Source organism: Falco cherrug, chromosome Z (genome assembly GCF_023634085.1).
Source record: "Falco cherrug isolate bFalChe1 chromosome Z, bFalChe1.pri, whole genome shotgun sequence".
Taxonomy (NCBI): Eukaryota; Metazoa; Chordata; class Aves; order Falconiformes; family Falconidae; genus Falco; species Falco cherrug.
Genome location: NC_073720.1, coordinates 16,441,580 through 16,463,390, shown reverse-complemented (window position 1 = coordinate 16,463,390; position 21,811 = coordinate 16,441,580). Strand labels below are relative to the sequence as shown.

The window sequence follows — 21,811 nt, the reverse complement described above, 5'->3', positions numbered from 1 at the left end:
CATCTATTAAAAATGTTTTCTCACAGGAAATAATAGTTACAGAATTTGTGTAAAAGAGTACCATATGCTACACTGTTAGCTAATTAAAAGTTGCACTACAGTCAGGTGAAGCAAAGCAGAAGTACACAATACTCCTTCAGTGACCATTTCACACAGAAAAAACATCCAATTTCATTCATCCTTGTAAGCCTGCAGATGAAACATGCCTTGGCTCGGGAAGACTGCCTTTCAAAAAAAAGCAGCTAGTCCTTTCTTACACTGCCTCAATGACATGGCATCTCTCAAACTATTGAGCAGCTCCTTTTCCCCTCTCTGCTTTTTCTTCAGAAACAGCTTGTGGCCTCTCAGGAATATCACATATAAATCTACAAGTCTGCCTCTAACCTCAGTCTCAATATTTGATGCCCAATTTTATTTTGTATCCGAACACATCTTACGGGTTTTTGTTCATTCCAGCTTTTCCACTTCCTACTGCCTAGACAACTTGCATGCTGCCCCATTGCAAGCTACAGGCCAGTACACGTATAATACAGGGCTCTGGGACCAACAGTATGTATGTATTTAGAGGCAAGATCTCCTCCAATGGTGCGTAGGTAATACAGAGAGGTCTGTGTGTCTATACAGACGTTTGGGGCAGAAAGAGGATGACAATGTGGCTGTTCCAGAGAGCAGCCCCCAGTCAACCTTCCCTCCTCCAGTATCAGCTGTGCAGTAATGAGGCATAAGGGACTCCACTGGTGGGAGCAACTTGGGCTTCAGACATTTGGGAAGGAAACTGTAAGGACAGGGCTGCAAAGGGAAAGGGTCTCCACTGGAGGCATTACTTGATGACAGCCTTCCACCCTGTCCTTCAGGGTAAGGAGGGGATTGCTCATGGTCCCTGCATACTCCCACCCAGGCTGTGGCTGGGGCAGCACTGGGTCTAACAGCAGAGCATTGTTACTCTCCTACCAAATTAATGAATTGTTATTGAAAAGGGGAGAAAGAAATAGCCCAACTGTGCTTCCCAAACCACAGCCCTGCTACCGATTACCACATGAAATGCTCAATTTGCATTGGATTTAAATTACCTAAAAGTTAGTTTCATTGGTTAGACACACAGCCAGACTGTTCCTTTAATTCCACAGATATAGACCTTGTGCCTATACACTCAAAAACATAAAAAAAATGAGTTATACAGCTAAGTAAGCAGGCTTGTCCCCTCCATGTTATCAAAAGATTGGCTTGTTATCAGAAGCTAGGCATAAATACAATAACCAACTTTCACTTTCATGCTTAACACTGGGCCATGTTCTTCCACCCACATAGAATCTCATCACATATTACTTGCACCTCAGAAAACACAAAACATAATAAAAAAGAATGTAAGTTACACTAATCAAATTGTTTGAAATTTTAATTGAGCTCCATGTTTGTTTTGCAACATTTTCTGAAAGGCTACGACGAAACGCAAGATTCATTTTGAATGAGACTAAATTAAAGCACAAATCCCAGGAAACAACCCTGCATTTGGTGAAGATTGAAGAGAAAAGCCTGATTTTAACCAATATCTACATGACTAACAGCCGTATTAGGGAACGTCCTTGCAAAATTTCCTCCCTTCAATTAAGGCTTTGAAAAGAAAATTTTTCAGAAATATGGAGCACCTCTAATCTCAGGACAATAACTAAGAATTAGAAGTTCTTAGCATCCTTGAACATAGAGCTAGACAATTATTTCCTAAATCAATCTAACTTTACAGTAAAGAGTAATCTTATTAAAAATGAGATTGATTCTTACCACTGGGAGCTGGCACTGTAACTGCCAGTCACTCAGCTGCTCCTAATTTATTGGATGAAACAAATAATGCAACTTTTCATGGTTGGTATTGTTTTATTGTCCAATATTGATTAAATTATTTACATTCCTACTTTTCAATCCACAGTTTAGCACTCATACCTATGGCTTTTACTTTTATGTTTAGCATATCTTTGTGTCAAGTGTCAGAATTCCATTTCAAAAAACCAGGAACCTGATACCATATAGACAAGTCTCCTATATATTTATGTTTAAACATATTCATTTTTAAAAAGGATGATTTATAAAATAAAGACTTTTCTGGTAGCTTTCTTTCAGCTCATGTTTACCATAGATTCTACTGAGCTTTTCCTATTTCAATATGTCCCTTTTAGAGTGTCAAGCTGACTCAATGTGGAATTGGTTTCTTCCCTCAGCTCCCTGCCACTAAATTTAACGCAAAAAAAAAATAATCAGCAGCTGACAATATTAAGCAAAAATATAAAGCGCTATAACATAACCTACATTGCCTTTTACTCAGCTAGGTTGTTGGATAGTCTAGGAACTTTGTGGAAATTTGACCAGTCTGTGTTGAACAGGCACAGAATTTTTGTGCTCAGAGACCTCCAGCAACAATGTTTTTTTCCCCAGCCTCAAAGTTAGGGACCACTGTCAGGAACCAGCAGTCAGTCTGATCCAAAAATTCACAGGTATCCAATTGCCAATTAAAACAGAACCCACCAGATTTTACTGATTCTTCTGCCACAGACACCCTGCAAATCTATAACAAGACTTTGCTTCAATGGCAAGAGGAAAAGTTACTCTTTTTCTTTTCTTACGCAAGGATGCTGTAACAATGACACAAGCTATTCATTATTAAAATCCTCACAAAGCTGTCCATGTCTGTGGCAGTTTCTGTTTCATGGTATTACATGAATGGAAAAGTTATTTTCCACATGAGAAAAGTTTAGTAGTACATGAAGAAAGCTAATTTTGGTCCACTTGTCCAGCTTCCTAAGGACAGCATATTGGAAAGGTGACCACCAACAGTTCAAAAAACAATGTAAAAGTTAACAAAAATAATTTGGTATTTCATTCCTAAACCCACAGTGTGGTTATCTGTCCTAGTCATGCACCTTGTAATTCTGTGTGTCCACTAACTGTTGAGTTTTTAAGTCTTCAGCTTGTTCGTGATCTTCCTTATCTGCATCCTCTACTTGATTATGTTCCTTTTCTTCTGCTTCTCTCTGATCAACACTTTCATATTCCACTTGTTCAAGATCTGTTCCATCTATAAGTTCTGCCTGTACTTCTTCCATCTGTATTTGATTTACATGCTCAACTTGTAACTGCTCCACATGAACTTCAGCACCTTGTTCAGTTTCAATGTGTTCAACTTCCAAGTAACTAATTTGCACTTGTTCTTGCAGTTCATCCATCTGTGTGCCTTTCACTTGATTGTCCTGTATGAGATCCTGGTGCATCTGTTCCACAGTGACCTGTGCAGGATCCACTTGTACCTGAATTACTGGTAGGACATGGACTTGTTCCACTTGTTCTATTATAGTCATTGACGTTACTGGTTCAGCTTCCACTGGCAGAACCTCTTCTGTCACTATTCGTTCTGCAATATTGTGCATTTCTTTGAGATGCCTTCTCAGCTCACTGCCTTGCATAAACCACAAATCACATAAGGTACAGTGGTTGGGTTTGTCACCAGTGTGTATTACCAAGTGATCTTTGAATTGATCCCAGCTGTTAAACACGCTGTTACAAACCTGAAACAAAAGACAGAGTGTGTTGAACAGTGCCAAGAGAAATATGACAAAGTATAGTGCCTATTTCAGATCATGGCTTCACATAGTGTGGCTTCTTGCTACTTGCATTAAAAAAAAACATATACGTTAGAGGTAAAAGCTTAAAAAGCTGAGAAGTCAGCTTCAGATCACCAGAAAACCTGGTATTTAGAAACAGCGTGCTACTTTGAATTGTGCATACACAGGATACCTACAAAATTTGTCAGTGAAGCATTTGAAAGCTTTCTTATTTTAACCTTATGTGAAATTCACATACAGCATCATGCCACAGTAATTGTCTGGTGCTAGTTTTGAGTGGAAAGCTATTTATGTAATAATACTGTAAAATGAAAGTGCAACACAAACTGTCCTTTTACTGAAGTTCTACTAGCTAACTCTTCCTTATCAGCTTTCATTTGCTCATGGCATCATGAGGTTTAACTGGCTAGACTGAACTACCCTATTTTGCCACTTCAAAAAAACACTTGAGTGATTTCAGCAGATAAAATTCTCTTAAAACTCCATCCCTTTTATTGCCTTCCAGCTAAAAGTACTGCCTCAACTGCAGACACATTGTTTTCACAAAGTACATGAGCACACTTCCTTCCCTTCAGCTGGTGCTAAGTTAAGTAGCCTGAAAACAACACAGAGGCTGCAGAAATGAATGAGGTGCCAGGGTAGCAGAAAGAGAACAGGGTAGATAGAGTCAGACTTAGAGCAGAGAAAGAGGCTCAGGACTCTTTGCCCATGCAAGTGTTCTTGGCTGCTGGCAAACAGTTTTGAAACTGAATTCTCCATCTTGTCCATCAGCCACAGCACAGAAGGATGATGAAATATCTGACAGGGATTAACTCAAGAACAGGTCTGTGTAGTGGAGCTAAATACTGCAGTTTTTCTGTTGAAGTCTGTTAAAACAGGTTTGTGATGCTAGTGCCATGCCTTTTTTTCTTTCCCAGGCTCACTTCAGAAAAGTTGCACATACACTTTTATAAATATTAACCTTACAGATAAGCACTCAAAATTACTTAGTCGCACATAAAGATAATGACTATCAGTCATACCCAAGCACGTTAAGTACTGTTCTTGCACATGGAGCTTAATTCAGTACTCAAGCATACACTGAAGATCACCAAAAGTGCTCATAAAAGAAGCACAATTTTGTCTTCTCTTCTTTGTCCAGTGAGACAAGATTTATTTACTGAACACTACTCAAATTTAGTTCTAAAGAGAGAAAAATTCAAGAAAACTTTATCCAAGAATTGCTGTAGTTTTTGCAGGTTGAAGAAACACTAATCCACATTCACAAGTTCTGTGAGAGGATGTGGTATCAATTTAGCAAAAGAAAGCAATGACACAAAGTGATTAGACCAAAGGGTCACAAAGACAAAGCAGTATGTTCAAATGAAGCTGTTAAGTACAACTTTGTATTATACGGTAATTCTCACATTCAGAACAAACTTATCTTTAAGATGAAGGTACACTCCCGAGAATTAACTTCAGAATAGTGTAACAACTAAATAGTGCAACGCCTCAGTGAAACTTCTGATTAAATGATTTGATTAGCAACATAAAATTAACTCATCTACTGCAGTATTCAACACATTCTGCGAATAAGATTACTCTCCTTTGGAACAAATAAAGCCAATATCCAGCCATTCTCTTCACTGCACAGTCCGATTTAACCTCAAGCCACAGCCATTCTGTGAACTGAATAATGTGAGATCCTTAAGGGAGAACATGTGAGAGAGCATGTGAGAAACTGAGAGAGTGTGCACAAGAGAACATAAGACCACACACAATATAGAGCATGAGAGCAGCGTGTTTTATTCAAGACCATCACAGCAGTGGGGCAGCAAAAGAGCAAAAAAAAAATTGCTACAGCCAGCCTCACCTCTTGTATTTTCTAGCTTTTCAGAATCAGCTTTTAAAAGCTAAGTAACATATCTGAACAGCTTTTCAAATGTCAGTCACATATAGTGACCAAGTACCCTAGGTATCCATCTACAGCATTTATATTTGATTAAAAGATGTTACAGATTGTCATTGTAAGTTGGAATGACTTTCCAGACAAACTCAATTATGTTTGGTATCAAACAGAATAATAACAACAATAAGGGGAATATTTTCTATTTTGGACTCTTAAGTGAAGCATGCTTACAAGTAGGAAAGGCCTAGGTCAGTGCATCAAGAACCTTGAACATGAAGTAGAAAGATCAGTAAAATGCAGATGAACACTTACCTACCCATAAGAATCCCTCTGAGTATAAGTATTATGAGGCTTCATATCAGTAATTCCTTATTTAAAATAGAACTACTTAGATATAAGAACTTGTCTGCATGTTGCGGTTGAATGTGATCCTTGTATTTATTTCACTAGAAATAGCTCTTGGAGACATAAGCCCACTCTCGTTGCCTTTCCTGCTCAGTACTCCCACACTCCCTCGGCAGAGGAAGGAGGTATCCCGCCTCAGACTCTGCTACTTCCATTACCCACCTGGCATTCATACAGCTTCTTTCTTCCCTTTTTAGCTCCAGCTCCAGACTGACAAGCCGTCAGGTGACATTTAAGCGTGCTATTCCTGGCAAAACGTTCATGGCAGTTTGGACATTCAAATGGTTTTTCACCTGTTAAGACAGACACAGGGATTTGTAAGTGTATAAAACCAGCCAGTTTTCTGTCAGCTCTTTTTCCCCTCTCACCCTTTTGCGCAGGCTGATAAATATGCTGTAAAGGATGTGGCCACCTGGATTGTTCTACAGAAGAAAAGGAAGACATTCTGTGCAGATCTAATAAAAGGGCAAAAACTTAATGTGGACTCATAACTGTCATTTAGAAAAAAACCCATTACTACTGCTATTTATAGTACATTTAGGATTTTATGGAAATTTGATTACTATGCTGACAAAAGATCTTGAAGAAATAGCAGCTATTTCTCTCTTTTTATCTGATAATATTTACAATGAAAGAATCAACATTAGTAAATACCCAAAGTGACACATTAAAGAAGGAACTATTTAAATAATACAAAGGTTTACTTTCAAGAACAGTAACAGCTTATGCTTCACCGCTGAAAACTGAGCTCCAAAAAAAGAAGCTGGCATGGAATGAACACAAAATAACAATGCACCAGTATTAAAACAAACACACACCACCACCACCCCTCCCCACTCCAAAATACAGTGATGAGAAAGTACTGAGGGACATAAATGCGCACAAGTAAGATAAAAAATGCCTTCAGTTTGGCCACTTTATTTCAAACCTGGTACTAAATACAGAAGCCAGCTAAGGACAACAGCAGGGGAGGCTGAAAACAGGTGGTTTTCTCTTTTTCATTCAAAGTAGTATATTGTTATTACTGTCTTTAAGTAGTAACAAAGAACAACTGATGTCTCTGTTTACTACTTTCATCATGCATAAACACAATGAAATTCAAGGAAATTAAGTACAAAAAATTAGGAACAGTGTGTTTCTTCTGAAAATCTGGTAATTAATCTATGGAGGTACTGACACCAATATCACTACTGAAATAAATGGCTTAATGAACTCCAAAAAAGGCTGAGACATTTCAGTGAATAGCATAGGAATCCACCCTAGCTAGTTTAAAAGCCTGCATGTTCAGAAATGCGGTAGTTACTGACTATTGAGATGGAAAGCCAATAAATCTGTATTTTCAGAAATACAAAATTCTAGAAGTTCCTAATCAGCTTTTCAAAAGAAATCTACAAGTAGCCTATAATTCTCACTTACACACCTAAAGGCTACAGAAAAATGTTAAATGGTAGGCATATTCCCCCTCAGTGGTTACAAAATACTTTTTGAGACTGTTGTGCAGGTAATGCAGAGGATGCTGAACTGTCATCAGTCTTGCAGGTCAATGGTCACAGACTTGGCCCAAGCAACCGATGGATACTACAGAGCAAAACTCACACCACTTACCATCACTTATCCTGTGATCTGGTCCCATCTAAATAATTACTTAAAGGCACCAGTCAAGGATGGATTTATTCTATTCTTACTCAAATTCTTCACTAATCTTCAACATATTCTGCCAGAAATGTCCAGAAGTGACAATACAAAGATAATGGTGGCAATATCCAAAGGCCAAAAGACATTGTATGACTTTTTGCACAGTGCAAATCAATGCCATGACCTGGGCTGCACCAGTCAGTGTTACATATCTGCTATTAGTTAGAATTAATTAACCACATTTGATTAGGAACATAGAGTTTTAAGAAATATTTTAGTGGAATTTGTGTTTGCATAGCAACCAACAGCTACTATGAAATCCTCTGTACAGCCCCGTACCAAGGGTCAGAATCACCTAGTAGGAACGTTTAGAACTTAGGGAACAGTTTCATGATTGAATGCAGGATTGGATACAGTGATAACGTGTAGCCTAGGAGAATGTATTGAGATGTCAAAATGTAGAATTAATGGGAACTGGGGAGAGTCGAATGAAGCAACTTGTAGTTACCTGCCAAGAAACAGTGAATGTAGGTAAAAGGTAATTCTGGCAGGGGGTATTGCGACCACCGACTCATGTACCACCCACCTGAATAATACCCCAGACCCATTTCTAGACCTTTCTAACCTTTACTGCGCAGAATCAGATATGGGAGGGGAGTATATTAATGATTTTTGGGAAATACTATGTTTATGCATGAATCAGACAAAACCCCCTCCCTCCTTCTAGGTTCTGGAGATGATTTTCTTAATAGTTTTGAGAGTTACATGACATGCAAGACATTTTTGAGGTATTTCTTCAGACACTCAGAAGCTGCTTAAGGCACTGTATGCGTAAGTAAGAGAGAAACTCTGTGGATCTCCTTCCATTCTTTTATTGAGACGAAGATAATAATCATTAGTAACATCAAATTACTACATCGAAAAGAATTACCAACACTGATCAGGGCTCTACTTCTGCCCCACTTGCTATTTTCATGTATTTGCTAGTGTGATTAAGCAGCAACAGGATCAAATACTTTGTAGGACATTTTCTCCCAGGCCTTTTAATTTCATTTTAGCATTCAATCAATGCTACACAGAATTCAGAACTTAGAAAGACTTTGACTGAATGGGAATTTTTCCACTGACCTTAGGAGACCACAGTTAAATGTAGTATCTGTTTTGATTTTAAGCTTAAAGCTTTTCAAAATGGTAAACCAGAATTAGGTGCCATGCATTATACTTCTTGTAACAATATATATTTAGAAAGTACTCTGTACCTCCTCTGTGATGTCCCAAGTTCATTTGTGCCCAAAATCCTTCATTGCAACTGCAATCAACATATTGTGGTATTGGGGTTACTCTGTTAACCTGCCACAAAATTGTCTCTGAAAAGACTTTCGTAAAGTAGCTTGTATTTAGACTGCTCATCATGCAGAAACATTCCCTGCTTCGTGGGGGACAAGGATTTGCCAGAGTGTTTCTAAACGGAAGTTTTACGGGGCTCTTTGGAAGAGACTGGACACAGTGTCATATATCAATACTCTGTGAAGTCCCATACCCATATGTGGATAACTGGCTAGCTGAAAAGGGTCACATAGACATAGTCCAGCTGGCTGGACAAAAATGCACATCGCTCTCAGCTTTTCTGAAGTAAAGCAAAAATACACTATCCTTGGCTGTTCTTGTTACACAGTAACAGGAAGATCGCGGTGGGAAAAGAATGTTACAGGTGGGAACAGATAACTACAGAAGAGAAACTAGGGGCGGGCTTGGTATTTAGGCAACTAACCAATAATGAGCTTAACTTTTGTAATACGTATGAGCTAATTATAACAAGGCATAAAAGGTGACTGTAAGGCACAATAAAGGAAGTCTGCTGATCACTCATATTGAGTGACTGTGTCTTCCCTCCGTCGCGACACCCATATGCAAAGAAATTCTAATTAAAAGGCTTTAACAACAATAAAAAGCTGCAGAAGAAACAGGGATGCTACCTTTCATTAAATTCTTACTGATAAGTCATGACTGATGTATTAAACAAAAACATCTAGAAGATCAGGACTGCATACATTTCGCATTCAGTTATCTGTATAATGCTCAGTATCTGTTCAGACAGTAGGCTTTTCAGTGAGGTGAAGCAGTAGCATCTTAACCTTCCATATTATAAAGAAGGAGCACAAGTAATTTTGTACTCAAAAGATGCCATACCAGATTTCAGAGGCAGATTTCACAGTAAAAAAAAAAGTACATACTACAGTGACTAGAAATGTTTTGCTGTGTTAATTAACAAAGAAAAATCAAATCATAAAGCAAGAGTGAAACTTTCCAAACAAGATGGATCCATAGGCATTTGCTCAGAAGTTCTGTTAGATACAGAAACCCTCTAAACTGAGAAGCTCCCAGTTTAGACTGTATTTCAACAGAAACACTTACTAGTAAAATTATAACAATAGAAGTAGCTCCTCAGCTTGGTACTTTTGAAGAAGGAAACATGCTTTAATAAAGATTTTGAAAAAATCTTTAAGATTTAATAGACTTGAGAGAGAAGCCTCATCAGTGCTTCCTGGGTTTAGGCACCTATTTTTAAGGCCCTCAATCCCTCAAAAGTTTACATCAATGGGAAACAGAACAAAACAAACAAAAAGGCAAACCATCATTTTAGTTGTAACTAGAAGCCAAGTGCTCAGGACTCGTGTTCTCTTCAGCACATTCCCTATTTCCCCAAAGCATGCAAAAACCTAAAATGCTAGAGCTAAGGTCATAACGACAGGACTATAGCAGTACTTTTACCTGTGTGCTTCCGGAGGTGCTCTTTAAAATGTCCAAAGTGGTCGAATTGCTTATTACAGTACTGGCATGTATGTATTTTCTTCCCAGGTCTTTGCTTCTTGCCGGCACCACCTTCATCAAGGTGGTAACAGGTGAGGTGCTGTTTCAAAGCACTCTCTCGTAGGTACCTTTTATTGCATATGTCACACTTGTAACTCTCAGTAGAGTGTGTTTTCATGTGTTCCTTAAAATGGTAAAACAATTTAAACGAACGGTTACATTTCTCACAGTGGAAGAAATTGTTCACGTGTGACAGCTGAAGTTCCACAATTTCAATACCTTCTACCTGTTTGCACGAGGGATCAGTTGCACTATCACCTTCTTCTTGGATCTGGCATTTTCTCTCTCCCTGACGATACTTGCTGGTGATATCTGCCAAAAGAGCCAAAGCAGATTCATCTGATGTATCTGTTGTCTGTATGTACTTTATGGATTGCTCTGCAGAAGCTACTTCTTCAAGTGTTTCAATGCTGTCATCTTCTACTTCAATTGTTCCTTCAGCAATCTCAACCTCAATTTCAACAGGCTCTGATTCTGCAGATGGCAGTGTTTCTGTGATAACATTAGAGGTTTCAGCTATTTTCCTTTTTTTTGGTTTATTTTTACCTTCTTCTTGATTTGATTCCAAGGGTGATGAATTTTCTTTGTTCCTGTAAAACATTCACATAAAAATGGTTAAGATCCATAAGCACTGACATAACAGATCCTGCCTAATACTGGCTTCTGAATCAACACTTTCTAGCTGTTTCTCAAAGACACTGAATGATTAATGACCACATAATCTGTGTGAATGTCAGAAGCTAATTTGCCCTTAACCTACACTCCTTAGAGCTGTAAAACATCATGGTTAAAGCTGCAGAGCCTTTGATATAAGGCTACAAAAGTGTTTTAAATAGCTTTGTTTGAATGACACAAAGCACCTATCAAGAAGAAAGGCCAGTTAGCTTAATAACATAAGTTTAGCTAAGAAACTCATGAAATTCTGTACTTTGAAAGAAAACTTCCCTGAATGAAGGAGTTCTCTGGCCTGCCTACTCAGAAATAATATTTAAGTCCTTCCTAAGGTATTCACCTCTGTGGTGAAAATTTACTAAATTGATGACTGCTTATGAAAAGTATTTGTCTTTAATTAGATATCGCTTAACTTGGACAGGGAGCTCAGGCAGCTCAAGGACAACTTTAATGAGTGGGTGGTGTTTGTCTTGAGCCCCCTGAACCAGCAAGATATGAGCAGGACCATCCAGACAACAAATATTGTGTGCAGCTGTGTCACGGTGGTAACTTCACCATGCTTGTGTGTCTGGCCAACGTTCCTGGTGTGCGTGAACCTTACGAATCATGAAATAGTGCACGCCTGCACTTAGCCTAAAAGTTTACACACACTGGGTGCGTAAACTATTTTGGTTTTTCACTGAGTATAAAGGCAGGCAAGCTCCAGGACTAGGCCAGAAGGTAATAAAATAAACTGCATTTATTCTTACATTTCATTTGGAATTCATTTTTGCTTGGTATCCAGTCAATCAGCAAAACAACCTCTTAAGCTCTGGAGCGTGTGCAATTGCCTGCAGCACTTACAGCTTGTTAGAAAACACTGCAGCTGTGACTTCACACGATAATTATTATAATATCTTGTACTTCAGGAAAGCACACAGCTAACAGCTGAGGTAAAAATAAAAGCCATTGGGATGTGCAAAGTGTTCTAGTTTAATGTTCTGGGCTTAAACACAACCCCCAGCTCTGTTCCTGTTCTCCCTGCACCATACACCCACAACCCCCTTCCTCTAAGATGTCAGGGATGATATGACATCTCAAACATAGAGCTCAGTGGGCCAATGCTTTCAAGTCACATCCTCAAGATTATCCACAGCACTTATGTGCTGGGGGTTTTATTACTGTTTATCAGTGTTGAAAATGAGTGGTTGTCTTCCCCTCAAATCAGACTGGCAGGAGTAAGCTGTGCTTTCACCTGCCTTTGCAGTCTGATGAACCCTTTTATATAATCTACTCCCCATCACTTTCACATTTTCTAGTAATAGCAGAGAGAAGGTTTTGCCCAGTATCTATATGTGGCTAATGATCTAATGCAGCACATAGCTCATTAAATTGCATCTTACTCTATTCAAACAGAGACAGACAGCAGAGGTAAACTTCCAGTTTCATCTAGCCTGGATCTCTGATGTCTAGAAGATGACAGTTACTTTGGACATTACTGCAAGGAGCTCCAGGATTGCGTACCAGAAGAATGATCTGCTCAGCAAAGAGAAGATCATCATGCCTGACCACGCTGCATGAAACTTTGATTGGGGAAACACGTACACCACAACTGCACTTGAAGGAATAACAGCTAGTTGTTTTCTTTCTAGTCTACATTATGCAATGTGCAACTCTTTGTTGCACTATACAAATAGTTCTATAATTATCTCTACCTCTGCTGAATTTTCTGAAGCCTTCCCCTTTCAAAGCTCTAACTGAGGCACTGTATTGCAGCTCTCCCCATCTTATTGTGGGGAACACAGACAGCAACAGTGGTACTCAAGTTTGTCTTTCTAACGAAAAAAACCCTGAAACAAACCAACCCAACCCCCACAAAAAACTTTTCAAAATCTACAAACAATGGAAATAACTCTAAGAATAGACTGGCTTGCATGTGCATTCATTAGGCAAAACAGTTTTGTCCTTGTAACACAAGAATTACAGCATTCACTAGTGACGCGTAACCAACAGACTGAGTAACATTATTCAACAGTGGAAAACAACTGCAGGCTGGACATTTCAGCTTGATGGATGGATCTGAATCCTGTTCACCGGCTCTGTCAGTGCACACTGACTCAAAGCGATACTGTTTAGAACACACTTCTTCATTTTCAAGTGTTATTTTTAAACTCCTCAAGCAGACAGCTAAGGTCTGCTTTTTCTCCTGAATAAAAAAACCATAAAGAATGTTTATTTCAGCGGTACCATACTAAAAAAAAAAAAAAAAAAAAAAAAGAGAGGTGTTTGTGGGTAGGGTAGGACTACAAATGCGCAATTCCTTATCTTTCCTATTAAAAAAAATTACTACTTATTCAGTTCTCCTGCAAATCCACAGAATAAGCACAGAATAAGTTAATTTAGAAATAAATACTGATGTCAAAAAACCAGTTTCTAGTGCATCATGCCGTAGAGGGTTTTTCTAAAAAATAAAAATAAAATTTAGCTGGCTACTAGAGGAATCTGGGGCCAATGCCACTCTCCTTGGCTAATGTGTCTATGGGGAGACAATAAGGAAGCAACAGTCTTTCATCAGCTTGAATGCAAAGACCTTTCAGCAGGTCTAGAAGAGAAAGCAAAGATAACTGTAATGCTGGGAGCACTTATGGCCCCTCCTTCTGCTTCATGCCAGCAGAACAGTGTAGCATGCAGAAAGAATGAGAACATGACAGCACTTTGTGAAAGTGAGAGGGAAGGAAGGGGAAAAAAACCAGCATGATGGGACTGGCACCTGCTTTTCTCAGGTTGGACTTCGGTGATGGAGTACAGTTCCTGGCAGCGGCTAAAACGTGCCACAGCAACATCTGATTAAATACTGATCCTGTATAAAACTGATCATAACAGTTACATTCATTCAAAAGTTGAGACGTTAATTTTACAGCAAGAAGCTCTAAGATCACTGATTATTCTCCCAGAAATAGAAGAAAGATGCATGAAACCAAAACACTAGCATAAGCTTGTTTATGTGGTCTAGTGACACCTGAGGTACATCATCATCTAGTTACCTGAGGCACGTCACACCCAGCTGTCAATCAGGTGTGGGCCGTCAGATAGTACAGAGACCTGATATTAGTAATCACAAAGTCACAGCCCTACAATACCTGCAACACTGACCAGCCATGTCACTTTTCATTGAGTTCCAGCCCAAAGAATGTGACATTCATTTTTCAGCCTGTATAATTCTGACCCATATCTTATAATAGGAGAGTATATAGTCCCACACAAGTTTAGCAGATTCCAGGATAAGGAACAGCACTGCAAAATACAGGCAGCCAGCTCTCATAAAAGGATTCTTGTGACTCTACATTTCAGTGGTGGGAAGAAAAAGAGGTTTATATGCTTACCTGGTTTCAAGTGCTTTGATCGCTTCTAACATTTGTAGATACTCAGCTGCTTTCCAAACATCATTTGCTTCTTCCTCACCTTGGACCATTAGTTTTGCTGTATAGGTGAACTCAATTAGGTGACGAAATGCCATGTTACTTACACCTGTATAGAGGCAAGAAAAACAACAGTTTCTTTTCAAAATTCCTCAGTCTCATCTATCTGATGAATCTTGCACGCTCGCCTGCTCACCATTTGGCTCACAGTATTGTACCTGCCAGTTTCATGAAGATAACACCCTTAAAAGGCTCATGCTGGAAAATAAAGTCTACTATAGAAACATGTGAATCTGGAGCAACTACAGAGTTATGCCACGACAAAGATAAAAGGAAGGATAAAAAGGGACAAAATGTTGTTTGAATAATAAAATGTACAGATTTAAACACAAAAATATAATATCTCTCTCAAGAGACCTCTGAGCAGCAAGTTACTGGAGGCTGCTCCAGGAATTTGCTGCCTGCCTATCAGGCAAGTATTGCTCCATGTCTATCCTGCTCTTGCATCCCAAACAAGGAATCTGCCATTGGCCATCACAGGTAGCCTTTTCCATCTGACTGGAACGGCTGTTTCAAGGGAAAAGATTGTATGTCATACTGCTAGTCCTAAAAACATACAAGGTCCGCCTACCTCTGTTAGTCATGTATTGGGGGGAAGGCAAAAAAAAAAACCCCAACCCCAAAAAACACAACCCACCCACAGAACCTCAAACTTTCCCTTCCAAAAGATTTAATTCAGGACTGTTCTTCTTAATTTTTCTTCAGGGGATGCTTTTTTCCACTGGTGGTAGCCGCCTTAGAACAACACAAGAGCTAAGATCTGGAAAGCTAATTGATACGACCAAGCATATAAGTAAGCCCATACAAAGGATACTACATTCATTTCTAGCTTGGGCACACAACTCTGAAGGTTTTTATTTGCACAAATCAATTACCTTCGATCTCCACCAAGGGCTCCTGTGTGAAATCTTGGAAGAATTTGTAGAAGAATTGGCTACAGGCAGCAAGAACAGCCTTATGAGCTTTGAAATGGTGACCTACAAGGAGAGACAAAAGTTTTGATTTAGGATAATACCTTCTTCACTCACAGCGCAGAATAAGTGCAGATGCAGAAAAGAGACCACTTAGTCTACAAATTTATTCCAGCAGCACCTAGTCCCTTAGTATGTCTCCTTGTAACATGGGATACTACTGCAGCTAGCCTGTCCCATCTCATGCAGACCCTTGCTGGCATCACTGACCTTGCTGAAACTCTGCAACTCAACCAGCTGGAGGACCCACTCACTCTAGCATTTCTCTTCTCACATATTTAAGTTATGCGAGTCCTACACAAACTTTGTTGCTGTATTCCTTTTTCTTGGGCTCTGGTCTCAGGTTTTACCCAAGTCTTCCTTGTTTTTTGTCACTTTTACAGACTGTAGGAGACCAATGGGAAAAACAGTCAACTTGACACCATGGAAAGCTCAGAAAGGTGCAAACACCAGCAGGAGATGAAATTCCTTAAGGGAACAGGGGGTGGAGATCCCCTTAGCCTGTCCCAGGAAGGTCTCAAAAACTCGAGTAACATCTCCAACACTTTCAAGATCAAGCAAAAGGTTACTTTGTATGAACTAAAGACTGTTAAGAGGGAACAGCCTGCCGACGGGTAAATAATGGCCCAAGAAGCAGCGAACAGAGTCAGCAGATTTCTGCAGTAGCTGGAGGAAAGGTAATATGGCTCAATTCAAGACCAAAAAGACTTGCCGAACCACACCCATAAGGAGCATGCATGCTATGTTACATGGCAAGTGAGGCTGATTCTCATAAGAGATGGTCCAAAGAGGAAGGCAAGTGCCAAATAAAAGAAGGGACTTCAGGATGAGTGCTCCTACACAAAACATCCCCCATCGGCAGCCCCAGTGCTGGATCCAGGACTGGTGATCTCTCTCTCTCCCCGCCCCCATCCCTGTCTATGGAATAAAAGTCTGTTTGCCTATGGACCTCTGCTACTGTGTATACCCTACTCCAACCAAAAGAATCAGTGAATCAGAGTCACTCCTCCCTCCTTCTTGGTGAGATGTGACACAGACTGATGTATTTTATCACTATTTCTGCCAGCATAAACACCACTGCAGAACAGAAGCGGTTCTGCTCTGTTCTTTGTGTTTTCCAGACTACATATCCCCCAACAAGGCAACAGCGTTCTCCCAGGCACAGGCATGGACAGTCATAAGGCCCCATGGGACTAAGGTAAGAGAATTGACATAGATTAGATCTACACAACAGCTTTGAGCTCAACACATGGATCTGGCAATGCCAGAGCAGGAACAAACATGCAGGATAAGTTTTGTGCAAGCGCTGTCAGTGAAACTATGGCAGCTTCTGAAGAGTAATTTTTCTCTTTATTGACTTACTTTTTTCCAATTTGTGTTCTGTAGAATCCTTTTCCTTCAAGCAAGTCTTTACTACCCTTTTAAAGATCTGGTGGTACTCCTTTAGCTAAGCCTGTCCTAGTGGACACGGCCTGTTGTACTTGAACTCATCTGTTCTAAGACATGTTTGGGATAAGAAGCAATCTAGGTAATCCATCAGACACCATCTTTTCTAAGGAGATAATAAGCCCTTGTATCTCTGTCATCCTTTTAAACTAATACTTTTGTCCTTAGAACACATAAGAGAAGTGAGTGCTTCTACCCTATTTTAACTATATCACAGAAGGCTGGCATTGGAAGGGACCTTGGGAGATCATCTAGTCCAAGCCCCTGCTAAAGCAGGTTCATCTACAGCACACTGCACAGGATCGCATCCAGGCGGGTTTTGAGTATCTCCAGAGATAGAGACTCCACAGCCTCTCTGGGCAGCCTGTTCCAGTGCTCTGCCACCCCCAAAGTAAAATTCCTCCTCAGATTCAGGTGGAACTTCCTGGGTTGCAGTTTGTGCCCATTGCCCCTTGTCCTGTCACTGGGCTCTACTGAAAGGGGCCTGGCCCCATTCTCCTGACACTCGCCCTTAAGATACCTGTATGCATTGATCAGATCCCATCTCATTCCTTCTGCAGGCTAAACAGGCCCAGCTCTCCCAGCCTTTCCTCGTCACAGAGATGCTCCAGTCCTCTCATCATCTTCATATTAAAATAGTAGGCAGATACCAGAGAAGCGTAGGCAGATACCAGAGAAGCAAGAAGTAAATCTTATTTCAAGGTGTGTGTGGGGTTGTGGTGGTGGGCGTTTTTTTGTTTTGTTTTTGTTGTTGTTGTTTTTGTTAAACACAAGTTTGTACAAGTTCTCTGCATGCAAAAACATTCAGCTCAAGTTAGGGAAAAATATGTTAACAATGTTTTGGAAATCCTTAACATGTTAAATGCCACACAGAAGTTTCAAAGTGGGCTTCTGTCTGAAAATATTTAGCCCCTCATTTGGAAAAGCAGAAGCAAAATTATTAATCACTGGATTAATTTATTAATAAAATTATTAATCACTTCTGGAGACTCTCTTCGTCCCCAAGATTTAAAATGAAACTCTGCAAGAAACCCCCACACTGGGACAGAACCAAGTACTTATTAGCAGCCCTGTTTGACAGCTGACCTGTGACAAACCAAACAGCTTCCCAGCCCAGCCTTCACAATTCTCTGTATACCAACTGGTTCTCAGGTGTGTACGTACCATCGACAATCAGAGTGATATCTGTAAACTGGTCCTGCTCACGTTGCTCATTTAGTCTATCCAGAATAACTTTATAGTGTTCAGGGAATTCCTGGATACATTCCATCGTTTCTTCAGCTTCCATGGCAAAAGGCCTCGTCTGCAAAAGATGTGGTATGACAGTAAGAATACCGCACCGCTCAGTAAATAGTATGCATAGTCAGGCTGTATACAAACATGAAGTAACTGGCACTTTTCAGGGACTACGAAACCAATAGAAACACTAAACTGTCTTGGTAACAGGTTTACCTGATTTTAGCTGACAGGTAGGAAATGGTAGGGTTAATGAAAATACAGTCAATGTGGGTAAGTGTATTGCTTTATTCTACAGATTCAGCAGGGACCCACCTTCCTTAGAGAAAATATAGCAGGGATGTAACCTCTCCACAGCAATTCAACACCACAGCAGCATAATATCAGAGTATTTGTAGTTACTTCTTGGAATTCCACCAATCCACTTGGTGGGAGAACAGTTCTTAAAAATGGTCATATTCCAAATCAGATTTTGTGCCTAGTGAACACAAGATGTTTACTTCTTTACAAGATTTTTACTTACAAGATGTAAGGATGTAACAAAGCAGCCCTTTTCAGTCTCTGAGTACATAGGAGTTGCCAGCGGTTTAATGTGCTATCACATCCAAAACTAAAGAGCATCTTATTCACCCAGCCTACTTCTCCCCTGCCAGGTGAAAGATTCTTTGTGAACCTTTTGAAAGAGGCACATACGCTTGTGATCTGATGGCCCTTCCCCCCTTACTTATACAATAAACATAGCTGGGGGTGGGTGTTGCAAAGGGTCTCAGACCTGAAGAGGTTTAGCAGAATTCTGTCTGTGGAGGAAACGCAGATGTTAAGTCTGCTGTTTATGCAAAAGAACCTCAGGAGAGAGCCCCAGTGCCTCAATGAAAGCATTTCACAAATGAAGTCCAGGCAAAATGACTTTAGATCTGTGCAGTAGCACTCATCTTCAACTCCCATGGCTCAGACCGAGAACGGCGCAGAAAAAGCAAAGATAGGTCAAAGTCACATTAGCACAGAAACATTGCTTGCTTACACAGCCTAATCCACTTTGAAGAACATGGGGTTTCTGACAGGCTTGCATGAATCTTAAAGGAATTTGAGACATACCCTTCGCTATACTGTTATACCTAGTACGGAGAAAAGGAAGGAAGTTAGGGGAGCAGGTAGTATCAAACCAAACATTGACTATAAAGACAGGAATTTCTGGTGTGACAAAAAAGCTTAGTTGCCGGCTGGGATTAAAACATGACACTGCTGTTACAGCTTTGCCAAGATGCTGAAATACCTATCAGGGTCTTAAAAGGAACAGAGAAGATCAGCCTGTGAGGGCAAGAGGGAAGGTGAGGTAGAAGGCAGCAGATGCCTTCAACAACAAAATTTTGACTTGTAACTCTCAGGATTTCCACTTACCCAAATGCAATTTACTTCCAAATGTTTGTAGGGGTATCTTACCAAAACCCTCATCACAATAATAGAGTAACCTGCCCCCGAAGAAATCCAAGAAATTTTAAAAAGCCTTTCTCAGAACACTCTAAAAACATGAATGACAAAACATAGAGCTTATGATGACTACTTTGTCATGAATTAACACAACTAAAGTGTGAACTTAGTGTGTATGTAAAAGCAGTTGCAGCATTGAGTATTCTCATTTTAAAAACTCACATTGCAGAAAAAAGCCCAATAGAACCATACGTATTCAGTAAGAGCAGGACTACTTTGGAGGAAGAACTGAGAGGTACAGTCGAGAAAACCAAGAAGCCGTGCAAGACAGAAGCGAGATCCAAGTTGCCACTTACGAGTAGGCACATGGCCATGTGATGGGAACTGCACTACTTCAGCTGTTTAGACAACTGATGGGAACTGGACTCCTTCAAGGTGTTTACCTTGATTTTCTTGGAAGACCCAGTCAACTACTGACTTAACCTTACCAGCTTGTAATGGGATGCATCTCATGTGATGCACTGCGATCTGTACATCTGTTTTTATCAGTCTACCTCAATGAAGCCCTATTATCGTTATCCTCCTGGACTGCCACAGGGACTCCCTGCATTTGAGGCACTAGACACGTGCTTTCTTTGCCTACGTGGCCGATACAGGAACGCAAGCAGTCAGAGCAGTGTCACGGCAATTCGGATGACCCAGAGAGGCAGAATAAGCGCTGGCCAAACGGCCGCCATCTCGCTGCAGCCGTACAGGGGCAGGGGGATCCGAGGGCTGCCTGGCGGGGCACCGCAGCGGTCGCCTCCAGGGCCTCCTCGTGCGCTTCGCCGCGCGCTTTTCCCCAAGCGGGAACAACCGCAGGGCAAGGACGCCCAGCCAGCCCCGGGTCCCCGGCGTCGCTGGGGGGGGCGGCCCCGCCACAGGCCGGGCAGGAGGGGTGAGGGTCCCGGTGCCCTGGGCGGCCGCCCCGCCCGCCCCGCGGCTCTGGCGCGCTCCCGCAGGCCCCGCCCCCGCCCAGCCCCGGCTATCGCGCCCCGCGGCGAGCCACGGGCCCCCCGCACCCCCGTCGCGGCCCCATTAGCGGGCGCTGATGGCAGTCAGCAGAGCCCCCACCAATCGTAACGCGGTGGCAGAGCCCGCCCCAGGCCGAGGAGCCAATGAGCGGCCGCCGAGTCCCAGGAGCGGGAGAAGGCGGAAGGCCTAGCCAGCGCCGAGTGCCCGCCGGGCATGGGCGCTCCGAGAGCGCTGCGAGCGGCCGCCGGCGGGCGAGAACGTCCCATCGGGGCGCCCCCCCCCGAGGAGCGGGACCGGCCGGTGCCGGCCCGAGCCGCCCGCTCGGCAGCACCGCCGCCTCGTTGGTCCTTATTACGTCATCAAAGCGCGCATTAAATCGATCCTTTTCAATTCCCGGCCGGGTCGCGGCCCGGCGGCGCGGCGCCCCGCGGGGTGGGTAGGTGGTTCCGCTAAGTACTCACCGCGAGGAGCCGCTCGCCCCGCCGCGCCCGCTCCGCCGTTACCGCTTCCTGCTCGCTAGCACGGTGGAAAGCAGGGTGAGCGCCGGCCAATCGCGACTCGCATTCCCGTCCTGCCCCGCGCGAGGGAAGTGACGTCAGGGTCACCTTTCACACGGCGGGGCGGGGCGGGGCGGCGCCGTGCGTTCTGGGAGCTGTGGTCGCTGCGCCAGCGCCCGCGCCCGCGGGGCGGTGCTGCCGCTACGAGCCGCGGCTGCGGCGGGGGCTGCCCCGCTCCCCGCCCAGGGCCTGCACCGTCCCGGCGCCGCTGGGCAGCCGGTAGTGCCCGCGCCGGGTGGGGGCGCCGCGGGAGGCGGCGGCTCCGGTGGCCTCCCCGGGCCGGAGCAGTGCCGCGATCCCCGGCGGCGGCGGCGGGAGGCGCCGTGGCGGCCGGCAGGCGCCCGCCTGGGGGCGGTGTAGCGATGGGGAGGCGGCCGGGGCAGTTCCGCCGCGGCGGGGGCGCGTGGCGGTGGAAGGAGCGCGCGGCTGGAGCCGTGGTGAGGCCCGGCGCTGTGCGGGGCGAGGCGGGTCGGTGCAGGCGCCCCGCAGCAGGGGGCTGGCGGCCGGCGCGGCCTTTGCTGCCACGGGGGCCGGGAACGCGGGGCGCGGCCTGGCCCTGATGGCGAACGCGCGTTTCCTCTGCCGGGCGCGCTCGGTCCGTGCGTGGCGGCGTTTGGTG

General features: G+C 42.6%; 1 protein-coding gene across 4 annotated transcripts; it reads right to left on the bottom strand.

Annotated features, from left to right (window-relative positions):
• Nucleotides 1–1,381: 1,381 nt before the first annotated feature.
• Nucleotides 1,382–21,224, bottom strand: ZNF131 (zinc finger protein 131). 4 transcript variants are annotated; one of them, XM_055699386.1, is made up of 8 exons: nucleotides 21,097–21,224; nucleotides 18,122–18,260; nucleotides 15,416–15,517; nucleotides 14,445–14,589; nucleotides 10,637–11,000; nucleotides 10,312–10,534; nucleotides 6,067–6,197; nucleotides 1,382–3,554 (listed from the first exon to the last, which is right to left on the bottom strand). In XM_055699386.1, the coding sequence occupies exons 2-8, from the start codon at nucleotides 18,243–18,245 to the stop codon at nucleotides 2,901–2,903; spliced, it is 1,743 nt and encodes a 580-aa protein (XP_055555361.1). In that variant the 5' UTR covers nucleotides 18,246–18,260; nucleotides 21,097–21,224; the 3' UTR covers nucleotides 1,382–2,900. The 4 variants fall into 4 exon arrangements, with proteins under 4 accessions (XP_055555361.1, XP_055555360.1, XP_014142563.1 ...); XM_055699385.1 differs by having other exon boundaries at nucleotides 10,312–11,000; XM_014287088.3 differs by lacking the exon at nucleotides 21,097–21,224 and adding an exon at nucleotides 18,509–19,374 and having other exon boundaries at nucleotides 10,312–11,000.
• Between the last annotated feature and the right edge of the window lie 587 nt (nucleotides 21,225–21,811).

Excerpts from the sequence above, each read along its gene's own strand:
- ZNF131 (XM_055699385.1), bottom strand. The coding sequence starts at position 18,245 with ATGGAAGCTGAAGAAACGATGGAATGTATCCAGGAATTCCCTGAACAC. Across the intron at positions 15,518-18,121 it reads TATCACTCTGATTGTCGATG|GTCACCATTTCAAAGCTCAT; the intron begins GTACGTACACAC and ends CTCTCCTTGTAG. Across the intron at positions 6,198-10,311 it reads GCACCTCCGGAAGCACACAG|GTGAAAAACCATTTGAATGT; the intron begins GTAAAAGTACTG and ends CTGTCTTAACAG.